Source organism: Lissotriton helveticus (genome assembly GCF_964261635.1).
Source record: "Lissotriton helveticus chromosome 1_1 unlocalized genomic scaffold, aLisHel1.1 SUPER_1_unloc_22, whole genome shotgun sequence".
NCBI lineage: Eukaryota > Metazoa > Chordata > Amphibia > Caudata > Salamandridae > Lissotriton > Lissotriton helveticus.
Window position 1 is genome coordinate 1,647,525 of NW_027611662.1, and position 23,238 is coordinate 1,670,762.

The 23,238-nt window shown below is 44.5% G+C and overlaps 1 protein-coding gene across 2 annotated transcripts in view; it reads left to right on the forward strand.

Annotated features, from left to right (window-relative positions):
• Window positions 1–7,647, forward strand: part of LOC144805754 (uncharacterized) — an 85,982-nt gene extending 78,335 nt beyond the window's left edge. For both annotated transcript variants that reach the window (XM_078672233.1, XM_078672235.1), the window contains exon 3: window positions 680–7,647. In XM_078672233.1, coding sequence (XP_078528359.1) covers window positions 1,990–4,119 — 2,130 coding nt within the window. In that variant the 5' untranslated portion in view covers window positions 680–1,989 and the 3' untranslated portion in view covers window positions 4,120–7,647. The remainder of the gene's footprint in view (window positions 1–679) is intronic.
• The last annotated feature ends 15,591 nt before the right edge of the window (window positions 7,648–23,238 follow it).

Here is a 23,238-nt window from a genome sequence, read left to right on the forward strand (position 1 = left end):
AAACAGCATAAGTCTTGGCTGCTTCTGCTGCACCCAGAGTCTTATGCGTCTTTTCAGTCTGATTTTTCTGTCTGGAAAAAGATTGTGTCCTGGTTTTCTGCACCCGGTAAATCCAGGTGCAGAAAAACCTAACAACTGATAATCAAGTGGAATAAAATGAACACATGAAAGTCCGCCTTTATTTCATTGCCCTTGATTCATACTCTGGACCATAGTTGAGGGATAGGTCTAGGTATAGTCCTCGCAGCACACAATAGATTTGCTTGAGGCAGAGGCCAAAACTCAAAAGTCAGGAAACCAGATACAAGTAGGTGGTAACTCAGGGCAGGGGAGAACGCCTGTTGTCCGTGGAGGAGTCATTCCCTTCCCAGAAATCTGCATTACAAATTAATTAATAGTATATATTTTTTTAATATCTGTTTGGTGCCAGTCCATATGACTTTCATATCTGCCTTTGGGATTCTATGTTGCAACTCCATAGGGTGCATGTATCCTTTGTGAGCTTAATAAAATGTTGAAAATTCTACAAATCCTCACTCCTACATCCAATTACTCTCATGCTACCATTCTACACTCTGCTCTGTCTGAAAAACAGCTCAGCAAATTCTGCATTGATTTGGCTTGTAAATTATATTTTTGGAAATGCACATGTATTAACTATTTAATTTTAATACTATAGGTGATTGAAATTACGGACGAAGAAAGCAAGATTTGAATGTCAGTGCCAGAAGAAGGATTATTTTGAAAAACTGAAGGACATCCAGCATTCTACGTTTAAACAATTTCCAAAAATCTAAGTGTGGCGAGGAAAGTACTATACCTGTAAGTGAAGTCTCTAATTTTGCATTTCATTAACCCAGAGCAAAGCCATATCTGTGCACACAGCATCAGAAATAATGTAGAAAGACTGCTTCAGCATCCTCATCTGAAATATTATCAGAAAGACAAATTGCCTCAGCATGACAGAATAACGTTCATCCAAAGCATCATGTAATTCTAGAGAGGAAGCACACACTGCATAAAAAGTTACAACTAAAGGTTTCTTCTGCATACCATCAAAGAAAAGACACTGAAAGAAGACTCCGAAGCTGACACGTTAACAACTAAGAGATTGGAAAATCGCCTTTGTTCAACAACCGTTTTAACCAGTTATGCAAGTTTGAGACTATCTGCCTCGGGATATAACACCTTGACCCACTCTGCTCACTCTTGCGAAAACCTTAAAAATTCACCACTTTATTGTGTTAATGACCATCTCAGATTGTTTCCTTTTTATTGTGTACTGTTCTGTAATTCTATGTAAATCGCCTCAACATTATCTGTTGTGCAGTAGTGATATGTAAAACTGTTAAATATAAAAATGGATTAAAGGAGCACAGTTGCGCTATAGCTAATGTAAATAAATCCTCATCTTCAGAACTACAAACCTTAACCTTACACCAAACATAGAAAGGGTAGAAGGAACTGATGTTCTGCGACTAATGATCCACAATAGTACTCTGCACGTTCAAACGCCCTCAGTTACTGCCATTACATCAGTGCAAAAAGGTACTTATCAGTTTAATCATTAAATATCAGACTAACACCTTATTATTGCATTGCTAAGAACCTATACAAATCGATTTGAGAAAAACTTCAGTCACAAATTAAGTTGCTGCCGGAGAGGCTATAACCTAAAGACTATTATCTGCTAGGAAAATTTCAACAGGTGTTACAGGACTGCTTCCCGACATTTTTTGCTCAATTCAAGTGTTGAGAAATTTACACACAATTTCTTTTAGAGATGAGTGCTGAACATTATCTAAACAAGCCCGACTCTAAAATCGAGGCAAAATAACCGAAGTTGGGGAAAAAAGTTACCTGTGTCAAAAAGATACAGCCATAAATCTTATCTCACAGAATTTGACAGAATGCACACAGGGGTAAACCACTTTCAGTGCAAAGTATGCCAAAAAAAGTTTCAGGCGTAAATCTTATCTCACTGAGCATATGAGAATCCACACTGGGGGAAAACACTCTCCGTGTAAAGTATGCCAAAAAAGTTTCAGACGTAAATCTTATCCCACTGAGCATATGAGAATCCACACTGGGGAAAAACCTTTTCAGTGCTCTGAATGTCAGAAAAGGTTTAGTTTCAAACTGAGTCTATATCGACATGCATTAACCCACTCTGTGGAAAAACCTTACCAGTGCGCTGAATGCCAAAAAAGATTCAACCAAAAATCTCATCTCACTGAACATATGAGAATCCACTCTAGGGAAAAACCTTACCAGTGCTCTGAATGCCCAAAAGATTTCAAACTTAAATCACTACTAATGGCACATGTGAGATTCCACACTGGGGAAAAACCTTATCAGTGCTCTGAATGCCAGAGATGTTTCATTGACAAATGGAGACTCACTAAACATACAAGGACCCACTCTTGGGTAAAACGTTATCGGTGCACTGAATGTGACAAATGTTTCAGTGAAAAAAGCAGTCTCACTCAGCATATAAGAACCCACACTGGGGAAAAACCTTATCAGTGCTCTGAATGTTACAAATGTTTCAGCCAAAAAAGCAGTCTCACTGAGCATATAAGAATCCACACTGGGGAAAAACCTTATCAGTGCTCCGAATGCCAAAAATGTTTCAGCCGTAAATCTTATTACACTGATCATATGAGAATCCACTCTGGGGGAAAACCTTACCAGTGCTCTGAATGCCAGAAAAGTTTTTGTAAGAAACAGAGTCTATCTCGACATGCAATAACCCACTCTGTGGACAAACCTTATCAGTGCCCGGATTGTCAGAAATGTTTCAAAGACAAAAGCAGTCTCACTCAGCATACAAGCTACCACTCTAAGACTAAGGAAAAACTTTATCAGTGCTCTGAATGCCAGAAATGCTTCGGTAATCAAAGCACTCTGACTCAGCATACAAGAACCCACACTGGGGAAAAACCTCATCAGTGCACAGAATGCCAGAAATGTTTCATTGACAAAAACAGTCTCACTCGGCATACAATAACCCACACTGGAGAGAAACCATATCAGTGCACGGAATGCCAGAAATGTTTCAATGAAAAACGCGATCTCACAGTGCATATAAGAACACACACTGGGGAAAAACCTTATCAGTGCTCTGAATGCCAGAAAAGGTTTTGTTACAGACAAAGTCTTTCTCAGCATGCAATGACCCATTCTGTGGAGCAACCTTATCAGTGCTCTGAATGCCAGAAATGTTTCGGTAATCAAAGCACTCTGACTCAGCATATAAGAACCCACACTGGGGAAAAACCTTATCAGTGCTCTGAATGCCAGAAATGTTTCAGTTTAAAAAGTAGTCTCACAAAGCACATAAGCACCCATACTGGGGAAAAACCTTATCAGTGCTCTGAATGCCCAAAACATTTCAACCGTAAATCACTTCTAACTGTACATGTGAGATTCCACACTGGGGAAAAACCTTATCAGTGCTCTGAATGCCAGAGAAGGTTCAGTGACAAAATGAGACTCACTAAACATACAAGGACCCACACTTGGGTAAAACGTTATCGGTGCACTGAATGTGACAAATGTTTCAGTGAAAAAAGCTGTCTGACTCAGCACATAAGAACTCACACTGGGGAAAAACCTTATCAGTGCTCTGAATGCCAGAAATGTTTCAGGGGAAAAAGTAGTCTCACACGGCACATAAGAACCCACACTGGGGAAAAACCTTATCAGTGCTCTGAATGCCCAAAAGATTTCAAACTAAAATCACTTCTAACTGCACATGTGAGATTTCACACTGGGGAGAACCCTTATCAGTGCTCTGAATGCCACAAATGTTTCATCCATAAAAGCCATCTCACTCAGCATATAAGAATCCACACTGGGGAAAAATCTAATCAGTGCTCTGAATGCCTGAAATGTTTCAGTGAAAAAAGTAGTCTCACACGGCACATAAGAACCCACACTGGGGAAAAACCTTATCAGTGCTCTGAATGCCCAAAAGATTTCAAACTAAAATCACTTCTAACTGCACATGTGAGATTTCACACTGGGGAAAAACCTTATCAGTGCTCCGAATGCCAAAAATGTTTCAGCCAAAAATCTCATCTCACTGAACATGTGAGAATCCACACTGGTGAATAAAATTATCAGTGCTCTAAATGTCAGAAAAGATTCAGAGGTAGAGATGGTTACAAGTGCCATAAGAAAACACACTGTAGGAAGGTGGATATCTGACTATGGTTACCCCCAACTTTTTGCCTAGTGTTTAGCTGGTTTTCAACTTAGTTGGCCTGGGATCCTGCTATTCAGGGCCCCAGGCTATCGGCTCTCTCCTTAAAATGGACTCCATGTACCTTAGGTACATACACAATTGGATATTGGTTCACCTTATGAGTCCCTGTATAGTGTACCCTAGGTACTCAGGGCATAGGTGCAACCAAGGCCTACCAGGGGCTGCAGCATGTTTTATGCCACCCCTGGCTGGCCACCCAAATAGACACAACTGGCTGATCACTCAGCTGGGGCAAGGTCGTGTAATTACCCCTTGCTTAGGTGTAGTATTCCTATACCTACATACATATAGATACATAGTAATAACTATAAGTCACTCCTATGGCAGGCCTTAACAATCCTGAAGGCAGAGTGCTTGGTTATATGTGAGATGGTGCTCTAGCATGAGCTGAGCCTGTCTGCAGCGTTCGGAACTACTTCCTTATAGCTGTTCTATGATATTGCCATACTATATACTCTTAAGTGCATTATAATCCTCGCGGTTAATGCTAACTTTGGTCTGGCTTTATCGAAACATGTCGTGTAAGGTGTCATACGCTTTGGAATACTACCCCCTCGCCAATTCTGGAGACGGGGGTAGCATTCCACTCTTCTAGACGGAGAAGACATGTTAGTTCTGACGATCACGGTTAAAGTTAACCAGAGCCCCAGCGTTACAAAAAGAACGCTGCTGCCCCAGACACAAGTCTGGCCTCCTGCTGCTGGGAGTCCTTCCAGCTAGGGATGCCTGGACAATAGGTTTACTGCCTGGAGAGGTGCGAGCGCCGCCCCATACAGGAGTTTGTATATTAGGACAGGGAGGGTTGAAAAGAAACACACTGTCTGGAGCACTCTAGGTGCTCCATGCATACCCCAGTTCAAACCGGTTGCTGGGGCAACCCTGCCCCAGCTCTGGCGCGAAACTGGAGAAAGGAAAGGGTGGTTAACCACCCCCCTTCCTGGTCCCACCAATAGGAGGGACCTAGTAGGTAAACCAGCCCACTTTAGTTGTATAAAGATAGGAGCTGACCCAGGAGACTTTGGATTAATCCTGGAATCGAACTGAAGACGAAACTCTGGACCCTTCGACATTCACCTGAGCTGAAGACTGAAGAATCTCCCTTGTGGCCAAGGAGTGACCACCCTGGGCAACCAGGCACCATCCAGCAACTTGAAGGCTTGCTTTGCCCCCGTTCCCGCCGGAACCCGAGCGCAGTGCCTGACAAGATCCTGACTCCCTGAGCCCTCTGACCCCACTGCACGACTCCAGCACAGCTGAGCACTGTGGACGGCGTTAGACCTTGTGGACCGGACATCTTGAAAAGTCCTTCTTCTTGCTACCAGCGCAGCTCCTGAGGCATCCTCGAAGCTGTGCACTGGGGACTGAGACACCCCGAGACTGAGCACCACCTGCACCGAAGATCAGCCCTCCGCATTCCATGTGTTCTGCGTGGGGCCCTTCTGTTTGTGTTCTACTCGACGCGTTGTCCCGGTTGCTGGCCAGTTGGCTAGTAGCCCTGAGACGACTATCCTTTAAGAAATCCATCGCTGGTCTGGTTGCTCCAGACTGGCACTTGCTTCCCTGAAAAGGTGAAGTACCTCAGACCCTCCTGGTCTGCACCAGAAGCCTTTTGTGTATCCTGGGTGGGTTACCTTTGCTTAGGCTTGTTGGCTCCGATCTTGAAGTCGACCCCTCCTTCTGCGAGAACCTTCGTGGGACAGCTCCTCGCTAGCGTCTGGTCGTCCTCGACCCCTCCTGGTCCATGTGGCTGCAGAGACCCGCTTCAGAACAGCACCTGATTGCTCCTCGACGACGTCTGGTTTCTTCCTGGTTTCACCCGGTCACTGGCTAGTGACCTAGACTCGTCCCCTCTGCTTTTAGGTCCTTTTTCAACTTCGATCCACCCTTGGATCCACCCGGACATCTTCCTCCTGGTCGCCTGCAGCATCTTTCTTCACGGCTCCATTGGAATCAACGGCGAAACCCGACACACTTTGACACCTATGCACCCGCAACCCGTGGGTGAGGTAAAGCGAGTACTTCGGTGCTCCTGCAGGGATTGACTATCCTAGTGTCCAGATTTGCTTGTAGTTTCCTCCTATCTAAACCGGAAGTGTCCTAAAACTATATTTACTTACCTTTTAAGTTCCCATAGGCTTTCTATTGACTCCCGCGTGAGTGTTCCGACTCTGCACGCGCCGCCTGTGGGCCTCCTACTCCTAACCTAAGGGTCAGATAGTGTAGCCCCAGCGATGCCCTAGGCCTTCTCCTTTCACAAGTCGTGGTTCTTATACCACTTACTTAGTATATGGTTTTACGCGCCCCTAGGGCCTAACTGTAAATTGTGCTATTTAAAGTATTTCTAAGTGTAACTTGTTATGTGCTTTTGCTTCTGTCCTCATAAAGAGTGCAGAGGAGTGTGTTAGTGAATAAATACATATACATTTTATATATATCCTGTGAGGTGCCCCTTTCATTTGGTATTCAAGGTGTTACATATGGTAAAACAGCTGGCTTTACACGCCCTCTAGAGTTATAGCCTAAGACTGCTCTGTCCACGCTACCCCTAGGATAGCTGGTCTATAAGGTGTCACGTGTTTGTAATTATACCTTCACACTGTGTTAAGTTAGCATGACCGTTTTACAAGTTTAAAAGCCATTTTCCTTTTCTGCTGCCTCTGCAAACGGCACATTATGTTATTACAGCTTTTCGCCCAGTTGCATATTTTGCTTGACGCGAGAATAACAAGGTTTGCTTGATAATCTATGTTTGTACAGTGAGTGCCGAGGCCTTCAAGGTTTTTCAACACAGTGCTTGTTGTTCGAGTTGATCAGCGCACGGTCTAGACATAACACATATGCAGCTGTGGCCAACTTTGGGTTTGAGCGGGTTTAATAATGCACTGCACAGAGAAGTAAAACACACTTGATGGAGATTCGTATGCTGAGTGTTGGTGCAGGAGATGATGTGATCCGTTTCTGCTAAGCACAAGAGGTATGGGTCTGCCCTACTAAACCCAAAAGAGACCTTCTTTAGATATAATATAATATACTGGCTAGGGAGGGTAAACTTACGTTTAATGTAACCGTTTACTATTAGCATTTCGACATGCTTTCTCCTTTTGTATTTTATGGAATAGTAACAATGCTGATAACCTTGTTCTTGATAATGTTTCCTTGTATTATCTAAGACACTGCGCTTAAGAACACGGCATTAGAAATAAACATTTCAAAATTGCACGTGTCTTCATTTACTCCTCGTTCTGGACTGATATGTTGGTATGACGAAAGAGTGTTCATGTATTCCACTTTACCTGAGGTGTTCTGAGTTCATGTTCTGGGTTGTCTAATCATTGGGGATGAGAAAGAACCAATGAGACACTGGTTGCTAGTCTGGTAGGGGATTTTGGATACTGAGGTGAGTTTTTGGCGCACCCTCATTCACTGAGGTTCTGGGTCTCTATGCACAGTTCTGTATAGGTACAGAATCCCTGCTACAAAGGTTGACTTTACAACCATCACCATAAGGGTTGTTTGGACTGGTGCAAGGTGCTCACTAGAAGAGTGAACATCATTTATGTGTGTTCTGAATGTCAGATAAGGTTTAGTCTTGAATACAATGTCATTTCACATGAGAGAATTCACACTGGACTAAAACATTATACAGGAGGAAAAAGCCAGAAACGTTTTACTCAGAAAGAAGATCTCACTAAACATGAGAAATGCATCCACACCAGGTGAAAAGTAAGGTGTATCTTGAGTTTGCAGAAAAGCTTCTAACAACCTGACTTTACATGAGAGAGCACATATTGTAGTTGCAATAGAGTTCATCAAGAAACTCTTGCAGGATAACTTAGGCTGCCCGCATGCAACATCCAAAGAAATTTCAGACCTGGAAATATTTTTAATTGCAACAGAATCCACAATTTGAGTATCTGAAAGTCACAAAACTCTCAAGGTCTTTACTTTACACAGAGACGTTTTAGTGCTTGCAAAAATCAACTAATTGCCTTAAAAATCATAATAATAATGTCTTAGATTTTACTCCACCCAAAAGGTTTCTACTCACCTTTGTTTCTTAACATATGACTGATATCTATTTTTTCATGATAAGATTAAGCCTATGTGACAAAAAAACTCTGGCTGTCTACGCGGAGTTCCGCAAGCAGCGGAATGCGAAAGGGTCATGCCGTTTGTGGTGATTTCATCCCATGTCGGAGGATCATTTGGCCCTTCTCTTCCAAGAAGTTATGGATCTCTTTGCCAAGGGAGCTATCAAACGCGTCCCTGTGCCAGAAGTAGGTCAGGGTTGCTACTCCCACTACTTCTTGGTACCCAAGAAGGACAAAGGCCTGCATCCTATCTTAGTCCTCAGGGACATCAACCGCTTCCTCCTAAAAGAGAAATTCAAGATGTTAACCTTGGCTCAGGTCTTGTCTGCCTTCGAGCCTGGAGATTTGATGGTAGCATTGGACTTGCAGGACACTTACTTTCACATCCCCGTCTTGCCTGCCCACCGTCATTACCTCGGTTCACGGTAGGCCACACGCATTTTAAGTTTACCATGCTCCCCTTTGGCCTTACCAGCCCTCCCCCCGGTGTTCACTAAAGTGATGGCGGTTGTCGCAGCTCATCTGCGCAGATCAGGGGTTCCAGTCTTCCCCTATCTCGACGACTGGCTGTTGAAGGCGAGGTCGCCCAGGCTGTCGTCTCCCTCCTCCAGACTAAGACTGACTTCCTGCATTTGCTGGGGTTCACAGTTAACGTGCTGAAGTCGCAACTGATTCCCTCCCATAAGCTCCTTTTCATCTGAGCGGTTCTGGACACAGCACAGTTTTGGGTCTATCCTCCCTAGCAGCAAGTCCAGGATATTCGGGCTATGATACCGATGTTTCAGCCTCCATCCCGGTGTTCGGTGAGAATGACCCTGAGGCTGCTGGCCTCATGGCCTCCTGCATCCTGCTGGTGCATCATGCCAGATGGCATATACATGCTCTGCAGTGGAACTTGAAGTCCCAGTGGGCGCAGCACCAGGGGAATCTTTCCGATGACGTTCAGATTTCGGAGGGGACTCCAAGTCAGTTGCAGTAGTGGTTCACGAACCAGGATTGAGTCAACTGCAGATCCCTCTCCCTTCCCCAACCTGAGTTCACAGTAGTGACGGATGCGTCACTCCTGGTTTGGGGCAGCCATATGGGAATGGCAGAGATCAAAGGCCTCTGGTCTCTGGCGGAGTCCAGGCACCACATCAACCTTCTGGAGCTCCGGGCGATTCGTCTTGCATTGAAGGCATTCCTTCTTTCTGTCAAAGGAAGAGTGGTGCAGGTGTTCACGGACAACACCACTGCCATGTGATGCTGCAACAAACAGGGTAGGGTCGGGTCATGAACCCTATGTCAAGAGGCTCTTCTCCTTGGACATGGCTGGAACATCAGGGCATACCTCTGGTGGTTCAACACCTAACAGGTTCCCTGAAAGCCAGGGCGGAAAAACTCCGCTGCCGGTGCATGATGGATCACGAATGGCGTCTTCACTCGAAGGTGGTGCAAGGTCTCTTTTAGCAGTGGGGAGAGCCTTGGTTAAATCTATTCGCCACCAAAGAGAACGCGCAATGTCAGCAGTTCTGCGTGTTGGAGTTTTCAAGGCGGCTCTCCCTCGGCAACGCTTTTCGTCACGAGTGGAGTTTCAGCCTCCTGTACGCCTTTCTGCCTGTACCACTTCTGCCAAAATTGCTGAAGAAGATCAAACACGACCGGTCCCAAGTCATTCTTGTGGCTCCGGACTGGGCACGAAGAGTCTGGTACCAGGAGCTCTTGAGCATGTCCATCGATCCTATTGTTAACAGATTTCTGAAGTGCATTACTCATCTCTTTCCTGCTGCTCCTTTCGTAATGCCCCAGTGGGACTTGAATCTTGTCCTCACTTATCTAATGTGTGCTTCCTTTGAGCCCTACATAATTGTCCTCTTCGCCTCCTTTGAAGACTGCTTTTTTGCTTGCCATCCCCTCTGCTCGCAGGGTGAGTGAGCATCAGGCTTATCTTCGTGACCTCCCTTTCTTGCTGTCCATCCAGAGAAAGTAGTCCTCCGTACTAAGCCCTCTTTCTGCCCAAAGTGATTACCTCTTTCCACATAGGTCAGACCCTCACATTGCCCACCTTCTTCCCGCCTCTAAACCCTTCCAAAGAGGAGGGTAGATTCCATTGTCTGGACCCAAAATGTGTGCTGTCTTTCTACCTTGACTGCACTAAAGACTTCCGGGTGGACGATCAACTCATTGCAGATTATGTGGGCACCAAGAAAGGTCGGGCAATGCACAAAGGTACCATCTCTTGATGGGTCGTCCTATGCATTAAGATCTGTTATTCTTTGACTAAAAGGAACTTCCTGTAGGACTGTGCACCCACTCTACCAGGGCGACGGCAGCCACTACTGCTTTGGGCCGTGGAGTTCCACTGATTGACATCTGTCACACAGCCACGTGGGCATCCCTGCACACGTTAACTAAGCATTACTGCCTGGACAGCCAAATCCGGAGAACTAGCTTTTTTGGCTGTTCTGTTCTCCAGGACTTCCGGGTGTGAACTTAATTCGCAGACACACCACCTGGTTTGGTATTGCTGGGGTATCTATTCTAAGGTAAGGAATCTATAACTAATAGTCTATTTCAGATGAACAATTTACTTACCTTCGGTAACGATGTATCTGTAAGAGACATATATTAGTTATAGATTCCCTACCTCCCCACCCAGCCTCCCCATTCTGCACACGGACTTCTAGGGACAGGGACTCCCTTACAGGGCCCTAGTTTTGTGCACCAGGGGTCAGTGTCTTGCATGGCTCTGCCCTTCTGGCATGGACGTCGTATCAGAACTGACATTAGTGCGCAGGAGCAGAGTCTAAATAGACACCACTGCGTCATCCCGGCGACCATGATGCCCATGACAGATGCTGAGTTGACCGATGCCACCTACCGACACGTAGGGGTACTGCTAAGTAAACATTTCTTCGCATCCAGTCTGACGCCTGGGGGTAATTATAAGCTAAGGAATCTATAACTAATATATGTCTTACAGATACATCGTTACCAAAGGTAAGTAACTTGTTCGTTTTGTGCCTACCAGGGATGGTGCATCAATTGAGAAAGAGGGCAGATAATGAACAACATTATTATAGAAAGAAAACTGGGTGGGCGCCTGTGCACAGCCCTGGTGAACACCTTAATTGATAGTTAATCGTTCAGTCACCAGGCCCTGGGTTCTCCAGCGAACCTGGGCATAATTACCCTCATGTAGACTGATCACTTGGCTCAAGAGCCTCCTGGGATGGCCCATATCACCCCAGACCTTCCATAGCCTGCTTCGTGGAACCAGGACAAAAGCAGATTTAAGGTCGATGAACGCAACATACAAGTTTCCCTGCCGACCACAACGATCTTCCAATAGAGTAAAAGGAAGCGGAAACCTGATGAATCGTGGATATCTTTTTCCTAAAGCCTGTCTGAAAGGGGGATACAATGGCTTTAGCTGCTGTCCATTCCTCAATCTTGCTCAAGATCAATTGGGGAGAAATGCTCTTCACACAGTTGATCAAGCTGATCAGCCTGTAATTGGCTGGATGGAATCTATCCCCCTTCTTATATATTGGGATGTTGTCCGCTCCCTTCCAAGATTCAGGTACTGGGGCACCACTGATAATGGCATTAGTTAAGAAAAGGTTATACCAAGACAATTTATCTCTTTCTAGCAGAAGCATATAAGCTGGAATGCTGTCTAATCCTGAAGCTCTACCTCTGGTTATTGCATCCAGAGCTGAGGATGTCAGCCAGGTCAAGGAAAGGGCCAGGTACAGCTATAGAGTAGTCTGTTTACACAGTCCCCAGCACAGTGTCTGGCTCATTAAAAGGAGTGACTGAATAAAGATTGGAGAAATGTTATTTTGCAGAGGTGAAGCAGAGACCTCTCTCCCCTCCACTTTACAAGTGCCCATTACCTGGTGAAGTTCTTAAAAGAGCAAGCCACTTTGAGTTCCTGCCATTCTTTCTTAGCCCGAGCCTGGGCCCTTTTATACCTCTCTCCATCCAGACTGATTTCTGAGATGTCCTTTGTGAAGGATATCTACGTGAAAGTCTGAATTCCTTATTAAACCAATGGTTTACTTCATGAAAATTCAGTTTGTGGACTTTAATAGGGACTATAAGGTAGTACAATATTTTCTTGAAGTTGTTGTGGAAGCAGTCATTGGCATGCCACACTCTTAGTTCTTGCAAATCGATTTCCTGAAGGTAGTGATAGATTGATCTTCACCTCGCCAGATGATCAAAATATCGTTGATACACACATATAACTGAAATCCCAATTGGCACAGACAAACCATGGGAACCAAAGCAGTGATTTGGATCGGACGGGGCCTAAACACCATTCTCCCTTGTCCATGTAGGATAGTCCCAAATCTCCATTGGTTGCAATGGGAACAGGGGAGTTGTCCCTTCTATGACGGAAGGGGCCCCATTAGACTTGACCATTTCCACATGAGCGATTTTTCAGAGTGTGTGGTGAAGTGCCACCGGCCACCTAACATACAAGAGAATACGTATGGCTAACCATATAGAACTATGGCTCCTGATAACCAGGTGCCTTAGAATATGTGCGAGGGACACTGCCTGTTCTTTTCTATATTTTCATATATATGTTTTTTTTATTGTACTCTCATAAGCTCAGAAGATTACCTCCACCAGATACATGTGACAGACTGTCCATTGGACATGGCCCAAAGATCCTACACTTATACATACAAGATTGGGCACTCTGATTCAGGTGCACTGACCTCTCTATACCCTTAGACATATGGGGCTGACCGCTTGCAACAGGATACATGTGTAGTACAAGGGACATGGTTTACACACCCATCACTCATTTCTACTTTCGGGTGTGCTGATTTTTCTAATGATTCTTTCGCCCTTGGGTATACAGCGCTGACCCTTTAAAAACACATGCCAGTACATCGTGGTATTTGCATTTAACTTCGATGGAAACACGTCTTTAGTGATTCTATTCCACGTGAAAAAGCGACTGTGTGTGACAGAGGCAAGAAAGCCTGCAGCATTTAGTGCGCGTTCATTCAGATTCATGCTGCCGGCATGGGAATACATTTCCCAAGTACTCGTGGTCACGTGACTGCATCAGAGTAATGCGATTATACAACCTGAGTGAGTAACCTTAGTGGAGTGGTGTGGCTCACTGGTTAGAGGCGGCAGACCCGTAAGCAGAGAACGGCCCGGGACCAGGGTTCAATTCCCGACGCAGCAGGGTCGTGGACCAGGGTCAACGGACTCGATAAGTCTCGCCTCGGTGCCTACTCTAACCAGGGAACACACTCGGCAACTCTGGGCATTAAGCTTGCCTCATCTCTACAACAGCCCCCCACAGACGCCGGGGATGCCTGGTTTCACCTTGGAGATACCCAGAACGGGACCATCTCACAGGGAAAACCAGGACGGGTTCCCCAGCGGTCTTCAGCGCCAGGATACTCCATGGAGTCACAGTGTGCTTTACAAGTACACCCACATTTACATTTACATTTAGCCACACACCAAATTCAGCTTTAGCTAGCTCCGGATCCTCTATTCGAGCAACTGCGATTACTCTGGACACCGTCCTCCATCTGCTGTGGTATAACGGATTGCTGGCTCCCTGTATACAGTTATGGGTCTCTGACCCGCCGTTTGTTATATCTGTAATTTTTTCTGCACCGAGGCAGCTTGTTCCCTGTGTACAGGAATGGGTCCCTGAACCTACCTTTTTGTTTAACTTGAATCTTTCGTGGATTGAGCCCGTCTTTTTTTTTTTTTTCTTGTTATGAAAAAGTAAAGAATGCTGCATTCATGTTAAAGATATGAAAGTGTCAAAGCACACTCTCTCATGTCGTAGGAAAGTTCTCAGTGCACATGTGGCAGGTGTTGTGTCTTGAAAACAAAGCACGCTGCCCCATGCAGAGGTCAACTATTTTAAGTCCATTTCCTCCACTGCATTGCAGCTTTGTTATTGGAGTGCACATCAAACACGTCCGCAGTTTTCAACTTGAAGAATGCTGCATCTATGTTTAAACTAGGCAGTGTTATCATGTGCTTTACCGCTGCATATTTTAATGGGCCAGTTGCTTCTGAAATCTAAGCACGCTGTACTTGGTGTTCGGCCAACTAGCTCTAAGAGTCTTTTTTCCCCCATAACACCGTTGTTCAGCGAGGCTTTTAGTAAGGGCTTTAAACTCTGAACACATGTGTGTGTGCTTATTTATCCTTGCTGTCTCTGTTTATCACCTTCCCCTTTTCTGCCTTTCCCTCTCTTGCTTTGGGACCTTTTCAATGTTTAACAAAAAGCTGTAAAACCCCGGGCCAAAATCTTGGTCAACGGTTGCCTTACAGACTGGTTTAACATCTCAAGAGGAACAAGACAGGGTTGTCCCCTGTCTCCCCTCCTTCTTGATATATATATTGAGCCCTTTGTGTGTTCCTTAAGATCAGATCCAGTAATTCTACCTTTTAAAATAGGGGATTTGACGCTTAAGACAGCACTATATGCTGACGATCTCCTCCCTATACACGTCCAATCCGGTTGAGGCTATCCCTAGGCTGTTTGAGTTAGCGGAGGATTTTGGTACTGTGTCTGGATATAAAATAAATAAAGATAAAACAGACATTATTAGCTGGAACAATACAGTACAGATACCTGAAGCTAAACAAAAAATCAGGTACCTAGGAATTTATGTTACCCATAATTTGGATAATGTCACGAAAGTAAGTTGGGAGACTGTAGTAAAGGAAGTGAGGAAACTATTGACCAGATGGAATACCCTGCCGCTTAATATCTATGGTAGAGTCAATCTGGTCAAAATGATCATCTTGCCGAAAATCACCTTCCTATTTAATTCCATCCCCCTCAATTTCAAAAAAACAGATATTGCTAATCTCCAAGGAAGAATTGGTTCCTTCATCTGGGCAACTAAATCTCCAAGGATCGCCTGGAGGAAATTGAGAAGAGGGTTGAAGTTAGGTGGGCTGGCTCTTCCTGATTTGCTTCTTTATTGTTATGCTTTTCAGTTTAAGAACTTCAGACTTTTAGCAAATAAACTTGATTCTTCATCTCAGGGTAAACTCTTTCAGGCTATGCTTTCTGATCTCCCACATGCCCTAGACTTTTTTCTTTACAAATTCGGGGATCACAAGTTTTTTAAAAAGGTTCGACTGAAGCTCCTAAAAACTGCACTCAACAACTGGCAAACATTACGTGGAATGTTTAATATACCTTATTACCATTCCCTAGCCCCAATCTGGGACTCCCCAGGCACACCAGAATGCCTTTTGGACCGATTGGCGCTACCTTTGAAGGCGGCAGGTATCACAAACTGGGGGGACCTGTGTATCAATTCGGCTTTATTAAGTTGGGAATCCCTCTCGAACCTAACGGAGGGTACTATTACTAGGTTCAAATTTTATCAATTGTCCTCGTGGTGGGCGAGGCAGTGTTGGGCCTATAATTAGGAAATACTCTCATTGGAATTAATTAATAGGGACAGGGGATGGAAAGGTGAGGTTGCGCATTGGTATAATAAATTTGTGGGGGTTAAAGAAAATCTAGAATCTGAAATTGTTAAGCTATGGAATGACCTTTTAGACCCTGATGCTGGGGAGGTCTTGAAGGTCTGGACAGATTCTTTTACACTCTCCCAAAAAATTATAAAACCTTCCAATCTTAGAAGAAACCACCTATTCACATTGCATAGGGTCTATTGGACTCCAGCAAAACTAGCTAAGCTGTCAGCAGAAGTATATTTTTGGCCAAGATGTAAGTCTCCAGCAGCGGATGATAGACATATGTTTTTCGATTGTCCGTCTATCAAGGGTTATTGGAGTGAGGTGTGTGAATTCATAGAAGAAGTGGTATCATCCCCAATTGTTCCCAGACCCAGATTGATTGTGTTTGGTCTCCCTAATGATTATAATACTCGAAATTGTGTGTCGCAGTTTATTTTTTATGTTATCGTTATTGCCAGGAGAGAAATCTGTAGGGAGTTGAAGTCTATTAACCCTCCCAGATTCGTAGACTGCCTTAGAAACATCATGGCGGTCAGTCGTTTAGATATGTTGTGTGGTGGAGAAAGCGCCAATGAGATCTGGTGTGCTCTGAATGCATGGACTGAACGATAACATCCAATGAGTCCAATGATTATGCCAGAGGTTAGTGGTCCTATTCTCCCAAAGTGGCAAGCTACATCGCGAATGGGAGTTGGCTTAGGAAACAACCTACCTCTTGGTGACCTCCATCGGCTATCCATAGACCCCAGGGCCGGAACAGCTGGTTTATGCCTGTGGCCAGGAGAGCGCCTACCTAGAGTTGACATTATCTGGTGGCATGTATGAGGACAAAAAAAAAAAAAAAACTAGCTCTAAGAGTCTTTTTTCCCCCATAACACCGTTGTTCAGCGAGGCTTTTAGTAAGGGCTTTAAACTCTGAACACATGTGTGTGTGCTTATTTATCCTTGCTGTCTCTGTTTATCACCTTCCCCTTTTCTGCCTTTCCCTCTCTTGCTTTGGGACCTTTTCAATGTTTAACAAAAAGCTGTAAAACCTTCTGACCGATCTTTGTTCTTTTAATAAAGCGTTTTTTTGATCACCCTGTGCCTGGAAGCTGTGGCAGATTGGAGTACGACAAACCCCTGAAAAATTGACCTTGTCTGCCGGTTTCTAAGCATTAACCAAGGAGAAATGTATTGCATGATAGCTTGGAGAGATGAACTGACCAGTCGGAGATCCCATGGCAGCTCTGTGGAGACTCAAATTCACGAGCTCCTTCTTGCAAGGAGTTATTGGAACCAAATCATGCACGCCATGCCCTCTGACCTTTTGCAGGCGACATAGTTGATTTTAAATCCCCCCTTGCACACAAAAATTCAGAATTCCTAAGAATCCATTCTTTTGAGGTCTGGAGCGTGGGGTCTGTTTTCTATATCTATGCGTTTTAATACAAAATAATGAAAGCGCCTAGATTTTTGCACCATATATGTCAAGGTAGTTAACGAGAACGCTGCGTACCCCATTGCATCTGTTCCCTGCGGCACGTGCATCATTCCAGAAATCCGACCCAGAGATGGAGGCTCCCGCTGCATTCCTGTGCTTTGGTAGCCGGGTTCATCGAATTGTTGCCTTCTGAAACATTTAACCCCGGTTTGTCCAAAATGCCTTCAGTATTGATATAGTGCCTATTTATTCCTTTACATTTACTTTCCAGTTTGCCCAGTAACATTTTCTTTTTGGGAGGAGGTATGTTTTTTATAATTCAAATGTAACTCCCGTAGAGGCGCACATTTCCACAGAGGATATCTCATTCACAGTATATCCTTCCTGCCACATGGGAGATGGATGTGGGCCGGAACGTTTTTCTAAATCATCCAATTTTATTTTGTATATTTAGAAAGCTTTTTTCCTATCCTTGTGCTTGCGAACATGAATTGTATTAAAAATGCAAGCCTTGACTCAGCCAATAGACTCTTCGATAGATATTTTTTGCTTTGTTTTTCTCTGCCAGGCGCACAACATATAGACTGTTCACAGACTTTCTGTAGTATGCTTCATTCTGGGTAGATCAACTCTAAGCCCCATTCTACTTCTATCCTTGTGTTAGTACAGCCCGATGTAAATAGTAATTGTAATGTATTTGCATTTATATAACGCTTACTGCCCCTGACGAACATTGAGGCGCTTTTTCGGCGAGTAGTACGCTACTTCAGAATCCAAAAATGATTAGTGGTGAATTAGTGTAGGGAAATATAAAATTAATTTGAGAGCTGGACATGTTGGTCTGTTAGTTCGGTTGAAAAAGAGAGTGGAGGGATAGAAGAGGGAAGGTTTTGCATTTATATAGCGCTTACTACCCCTGATGAAGTGTTGAAGCGCTTTTCAGCGAGTAGCATGCTACTCCAGAACCCAAAAAGATGAATAGATAGATCAATTATTGTGGGTAGGTTGTTTTATTATATAAATACAACTGTCCGAAAATTTATAAAATTCTGTTGTACAAGAGGCAAGTATAGTCTCTGATAATAATGTATACAAAGTTGGCTTGCCATCTAGACTGATGCCCCGTAATATTGATGCAAAGTCAGTGGTGCTGAAGTATTTTAGACTCTTGTTGAATTGTACTATCCACCTTGTAGGTACTGTTGTTTGTATCAGGTCCACATTGTAGGCAGACACAAACGCCGAAATTATGCACTATTTATATTAAGCATAATGTAGGTGTACAGATGACAGTAACCACTGTACAAGCTGTAGTAGGTGCTTATAAGTAGAGTGACATAGAGGGCAATAAACACTCCACTAACTCTGTCACTCGCTTAGTACAGACGAACGCCAAAGGCTGCGTACATGATGAAGCATCAGAGTGCACCCTCTTTCTGTGTCCCATGGGCATTTTGGCTTTTGTTCTACGGAAGAGGCTGCAGACACTTACATAGCCCTTTATGTAGTGTGGATCACATTGGAGAGATTCTCAGCGGGCATGCTTTCCTTTGTATTGGGCATGGCCACATTCAAATGTGGGAAAACCTTTTGTCTTGCGACTGCACTGTATTATTGACACAGGCGAAAGGGCAAACAAGCAGTGAGGAGACGCACTGATTGTATATCACCACCTGACAGGATGGTGACAGACCCCAACCACCTGCAGGGGAAACGTGCCACCTCGTTTAATAGCTGCCAGACGCTTTACTTTGTAAGCAGACTGGTGGTTTACAACTGTACCTACGTTGGGGCACCACATGCTTTTTCCAGCATAATCTGGTGTACTCCCCCTGTGTGACATGACAGCACCCACTGAAGACTGCACCGTTGTGTAGTCTGGGACAGTGCACCTTCCATGTAATTCTGAACTGGGCCTTTAAATACGGTATTATTTTGTGTGCCTATTTAATTCAGGTATCCAAAGAATGTGGCACTACTTGTATACTAAGGTACATAATGAGATTACGTAGATTACACCTCTGTGTGCCTAATGCTGCCATTTGCATTTCAAGACCAGTGATTAATGTGGCTTTAAGAAGTCCAACGCCATAGGGTGTTCCCGACCTGTCTGATACTTGCATATGGAAAAGATGGGCCATTTGGAACCTAAAGATAGATAAACATATTCATAGGTCACGATTTAAGTCTGCATCTAAAATAAAACTGAAAATTAGGAGAGGTGATAAGTGAGATGTTAAAAGGCAGCCGCTTATCGAGTCACATTTGTAAGTAGGCCTCCCTATATTATGAGATCTATTCCTGCTTCAGTCCTTAATTGCAATGAATACTTTAATACCCAGGCATGAAGTCATTGTCGAGCTGTTTAAATATCCACCTGTCTCCCCACCTCTTCCCCACTGCATCCTTGCCCAGTGGCCTAGCCAGTGTGCCCTGGGCCCCAAGGCAGGAAAGGAAATGTGACCCCTGCCCTCTGTTTGGACTGTGGAAAACAGCAATAATCATTGTTCTGTGGGCCCCTCAGGCCTCTGTTTGAACTGTGACAAACAGCAGTAATCAAGGTTCAGTGGGCCTTTAAGGCATCTGGGACCTGGTGCCACTGCACCTGCTGCACCAATAGGAAGCTGAGCCCCTGCCCTTAACAGCTTCTATTCTAGCCCCACTGGTGAACTGAACCAGCCAAGTACTGATCTGGCCATATGTGCAGGCATGCAGCCGCCTCTTCGACTGAAGGGATTTAAGTCGCATTAAAGCAGCATGCGGGAAACAACTATTTTCTTTCCCCTTTGTATCGCTTTGTTCACCCTAAGTGTGGCAGGGTATGCTCAGACGTGGGTCCCTTGTTCACTTGGCCACTGGATTCAAGATAGCCTGGCTGATGAGGATTATGAATCCGAAACCGCTCCCAGGATGCTTGTTTCCGGTCCAGGGAAGACATGGCTTGACAGTTCGGGCTGGACTGTTCCCATGAGGCACAGGGTCAGACTGATTTGCATATAGCCATGTCTGAACTGGGGTGGCTGAGTGAACTAAAGAATGGTAATGGATTAAACCCAGATCAGTTGACTGGGGGTGAGTGTTTGATTTGTTCAAACGCTCCGTCCATCATCCCCTTTTGTATCGCTTTGTTCGCCCTATGTGTGGCAGGGTATGCTCAGACGTGGGTCCCTTGTTCACTTGGCCACTGGATTCAAGATAGCCTGGCTGATGAGGATTATGAATCCGAAACCGGTCCCAGGATGCTTGTTTCCGGTCCAGGAAAGACATGGCTTGGCAGTTCGGGCTGGACTGTTCCCATGTGGCACAGGGTCAGACTGATTTGCATATAGCCATGTCTGAACTGGGGTGGCTGAGTGAACTAAAGAATGGTGATGGATTAAACCCAGATCAGTTGGCGGGGGGTGAGTGTTTGATTTGTTCAAACGCTCCGTCCATCATCCCCTTTTGTATCGCTTTGTTCGCCCTATGTGCGGCAGGGTATGCTCAGACGTGGGTCCCTTGTTCACTTGGCCACTGGATTCAAGATAGCCTGGCTGATGAGGATTATGAATCCGAAACCCGTCCCAGGATGCTTGTTTCCGGTCCAGGGAGGACATGGCTTGACAGTTCGGGCTGGACTGTTCCCATGAGGCACAGGGTCAGACTGATTTGCATATAGCCATGTCTGAACTGGGGTGGCTGAGTGAACTAAAGAATCGTGATGGATTAAACCCAAATCAGTTGGCTGGGGGTGAGTGTTTGATTTGTTTAAACGCTCCGTCCATCATCCCCTTTTGTATCGCTTTGTTCGGCCTATGTGTGGCAGGGTATCCTCAGACGTGGGTCCCTTGTTCACTTGGCCACTGGATTCAAGATAGCCTGGCTGATGAGGATTATGAATCCGAAACCGGTCCCAGGATGCTTGTTTCCGGTCCAGGGAAGACATGGCTTTGCAGTTCGGGCTGGACTGTTCCCATGAGGCACAGGGTCAGACTGATTTGCATATAGCCATGTCTGAACTGGGGTGGCTGAGTGAACTAAAGAATGGTGATGGATTAAACCCAGATCAGTTGGCTGGGGGTGAGTGTTTGATTTGTTCAAACGCTCCGTCCATCCTCCCCTTTTGTATCGCTTTGTTCGCCCTATGTGTGGCAGGGTATGCTCAGACGTGGGTCCCTTGTTCACTTGGCCACTGGATTCAAGATAGCCTAGCTGATGAGGATTATGAATCCGAAACCGGTCCCAGGATGCTTGTTTCCGGTCCAGGGAAGACATGGCTTGGCAGTTCGGGCTGGACTGTTCCCATGAGGCACAGGGTCAGACTGATTTGCATATAGCAATGTCTGAACTGGGGTGGCTGAGTGAACTAAAGAATGGTGATGGATTAAACCCAGATCGGTTGGCTGGGGGTGAATGTTTGATTTGTTCAAACGCTCCGTCCATCATCCCCTTTTGTATCATCTGGGACCTGGTGCCACAGCACCTGCTGCACCAATAGGAAGCTAAACCCCTGCCCTTAACAGCTTCTATTCTAGTCCCACTGGTGAACAGAACCAGCCAAATACTGATCCGGCCATATCTGCAGGCACGCAGCCGTCTCTTCGACTGAAGGGATTTAAGTCGCATGAAAGCAGCATGCGGGAAACAACTATTTTCTGAGGCAGTCAACCAACACCTTGTCTGTTCCAACCTGAATCCATTTAAAACCAGGGACGAAAAAACGGTTCATCATCATCTCTTGCTTATCAAAAGGGTAAAACAGATTCATCTAACATTACAGTGTACCACATAAAAAAATTGTGATTCTGTGTACAAATTAAAACTAGCATGCATAAAGAAAGGGGAGCCTTTGGCCAAAATAGCCATTTCCCCTACCCATACTTCTAACACATCTTATACAATGAAATGCTACCTACATTGTCATCCGGAAATAGTCATTAGCGCCTACTCATAAGCAAATGACATTTAGAATTCTCTTTCACTTCAAGCTTTCAAAAGTAAATTGATATAAAAGCAGTATGGAATTTTTTGACATTGTGTACTCTTACCAAAATTTAGAGCATCAATTTTATATGACACGCCATAGAAAAAAGGATTTCTTTATATATACTAAACCTCCAGAAACATTTGATTAACCAGTTATAAAGTCACGTCTACCTTAGTTAGTTTATAGTCTTCTTTTTTAAGAGAAATTATTTCACATTGTTACTGGACCTGCATGGGTAAACACTTATAAGGTCCCAAAGGCGAGACCTATTGGCTATGCCAATGCTAGTTATTGAGTGAGTACAATGAGCAGCAACACTTTTGATTAGGTCCTGAAGAAAGCCGCAAACACCTCTTTGGAGGGTTCATAGGCTGAAACATATTGACCTCTTATTACCTTTCACCCTGCTGCCCCCACTACCCTGAGCTCATTTTTGTGGTATTTCGTATACCATTCTCTATAACAAAACATGCCTGAACTCCTCCCTCTCAGTGAGGGGGCTGTACCCTGTACTGTAACTAGGTATAATGGTGGGAGGAGATTTCGAATGAGGAAGCATGCAACTATGGTGGGTGAGGGAAATCTTCCCTTTAGCTAGGTCTTCATTTGCAGCTGTAATAGACACAAGGGTTTCTTGATTGTGGTAGAAATACATATTTACCCCTTCATTGTACGTTTAAGCACAGACCATTGCTTGAAATGTTGTGATCAATGTAGGAAAAATACTCTGTGCGCTGAGAAAATGTGTTAAAATAACGGAAAGTTGATAATTGCATTTAATACCTTCTCATACCTGGATTTAGCTAGAAGAGAAGTCTGTTAATTCTAGCAGATTTTTGATACCAAAAGGTATAAGAAATTAAGGGATCTTTATCTGATATCTTTATCAGTAAATTATCTGAAATTATTGGACATAAACTTTTGCAAGTATTATTTCTAAAGATAAAGGAAGTTCTATATTTGTCTTTTCTAAACTAACCTCAGTGCGAATGACTACAACAACCACCTC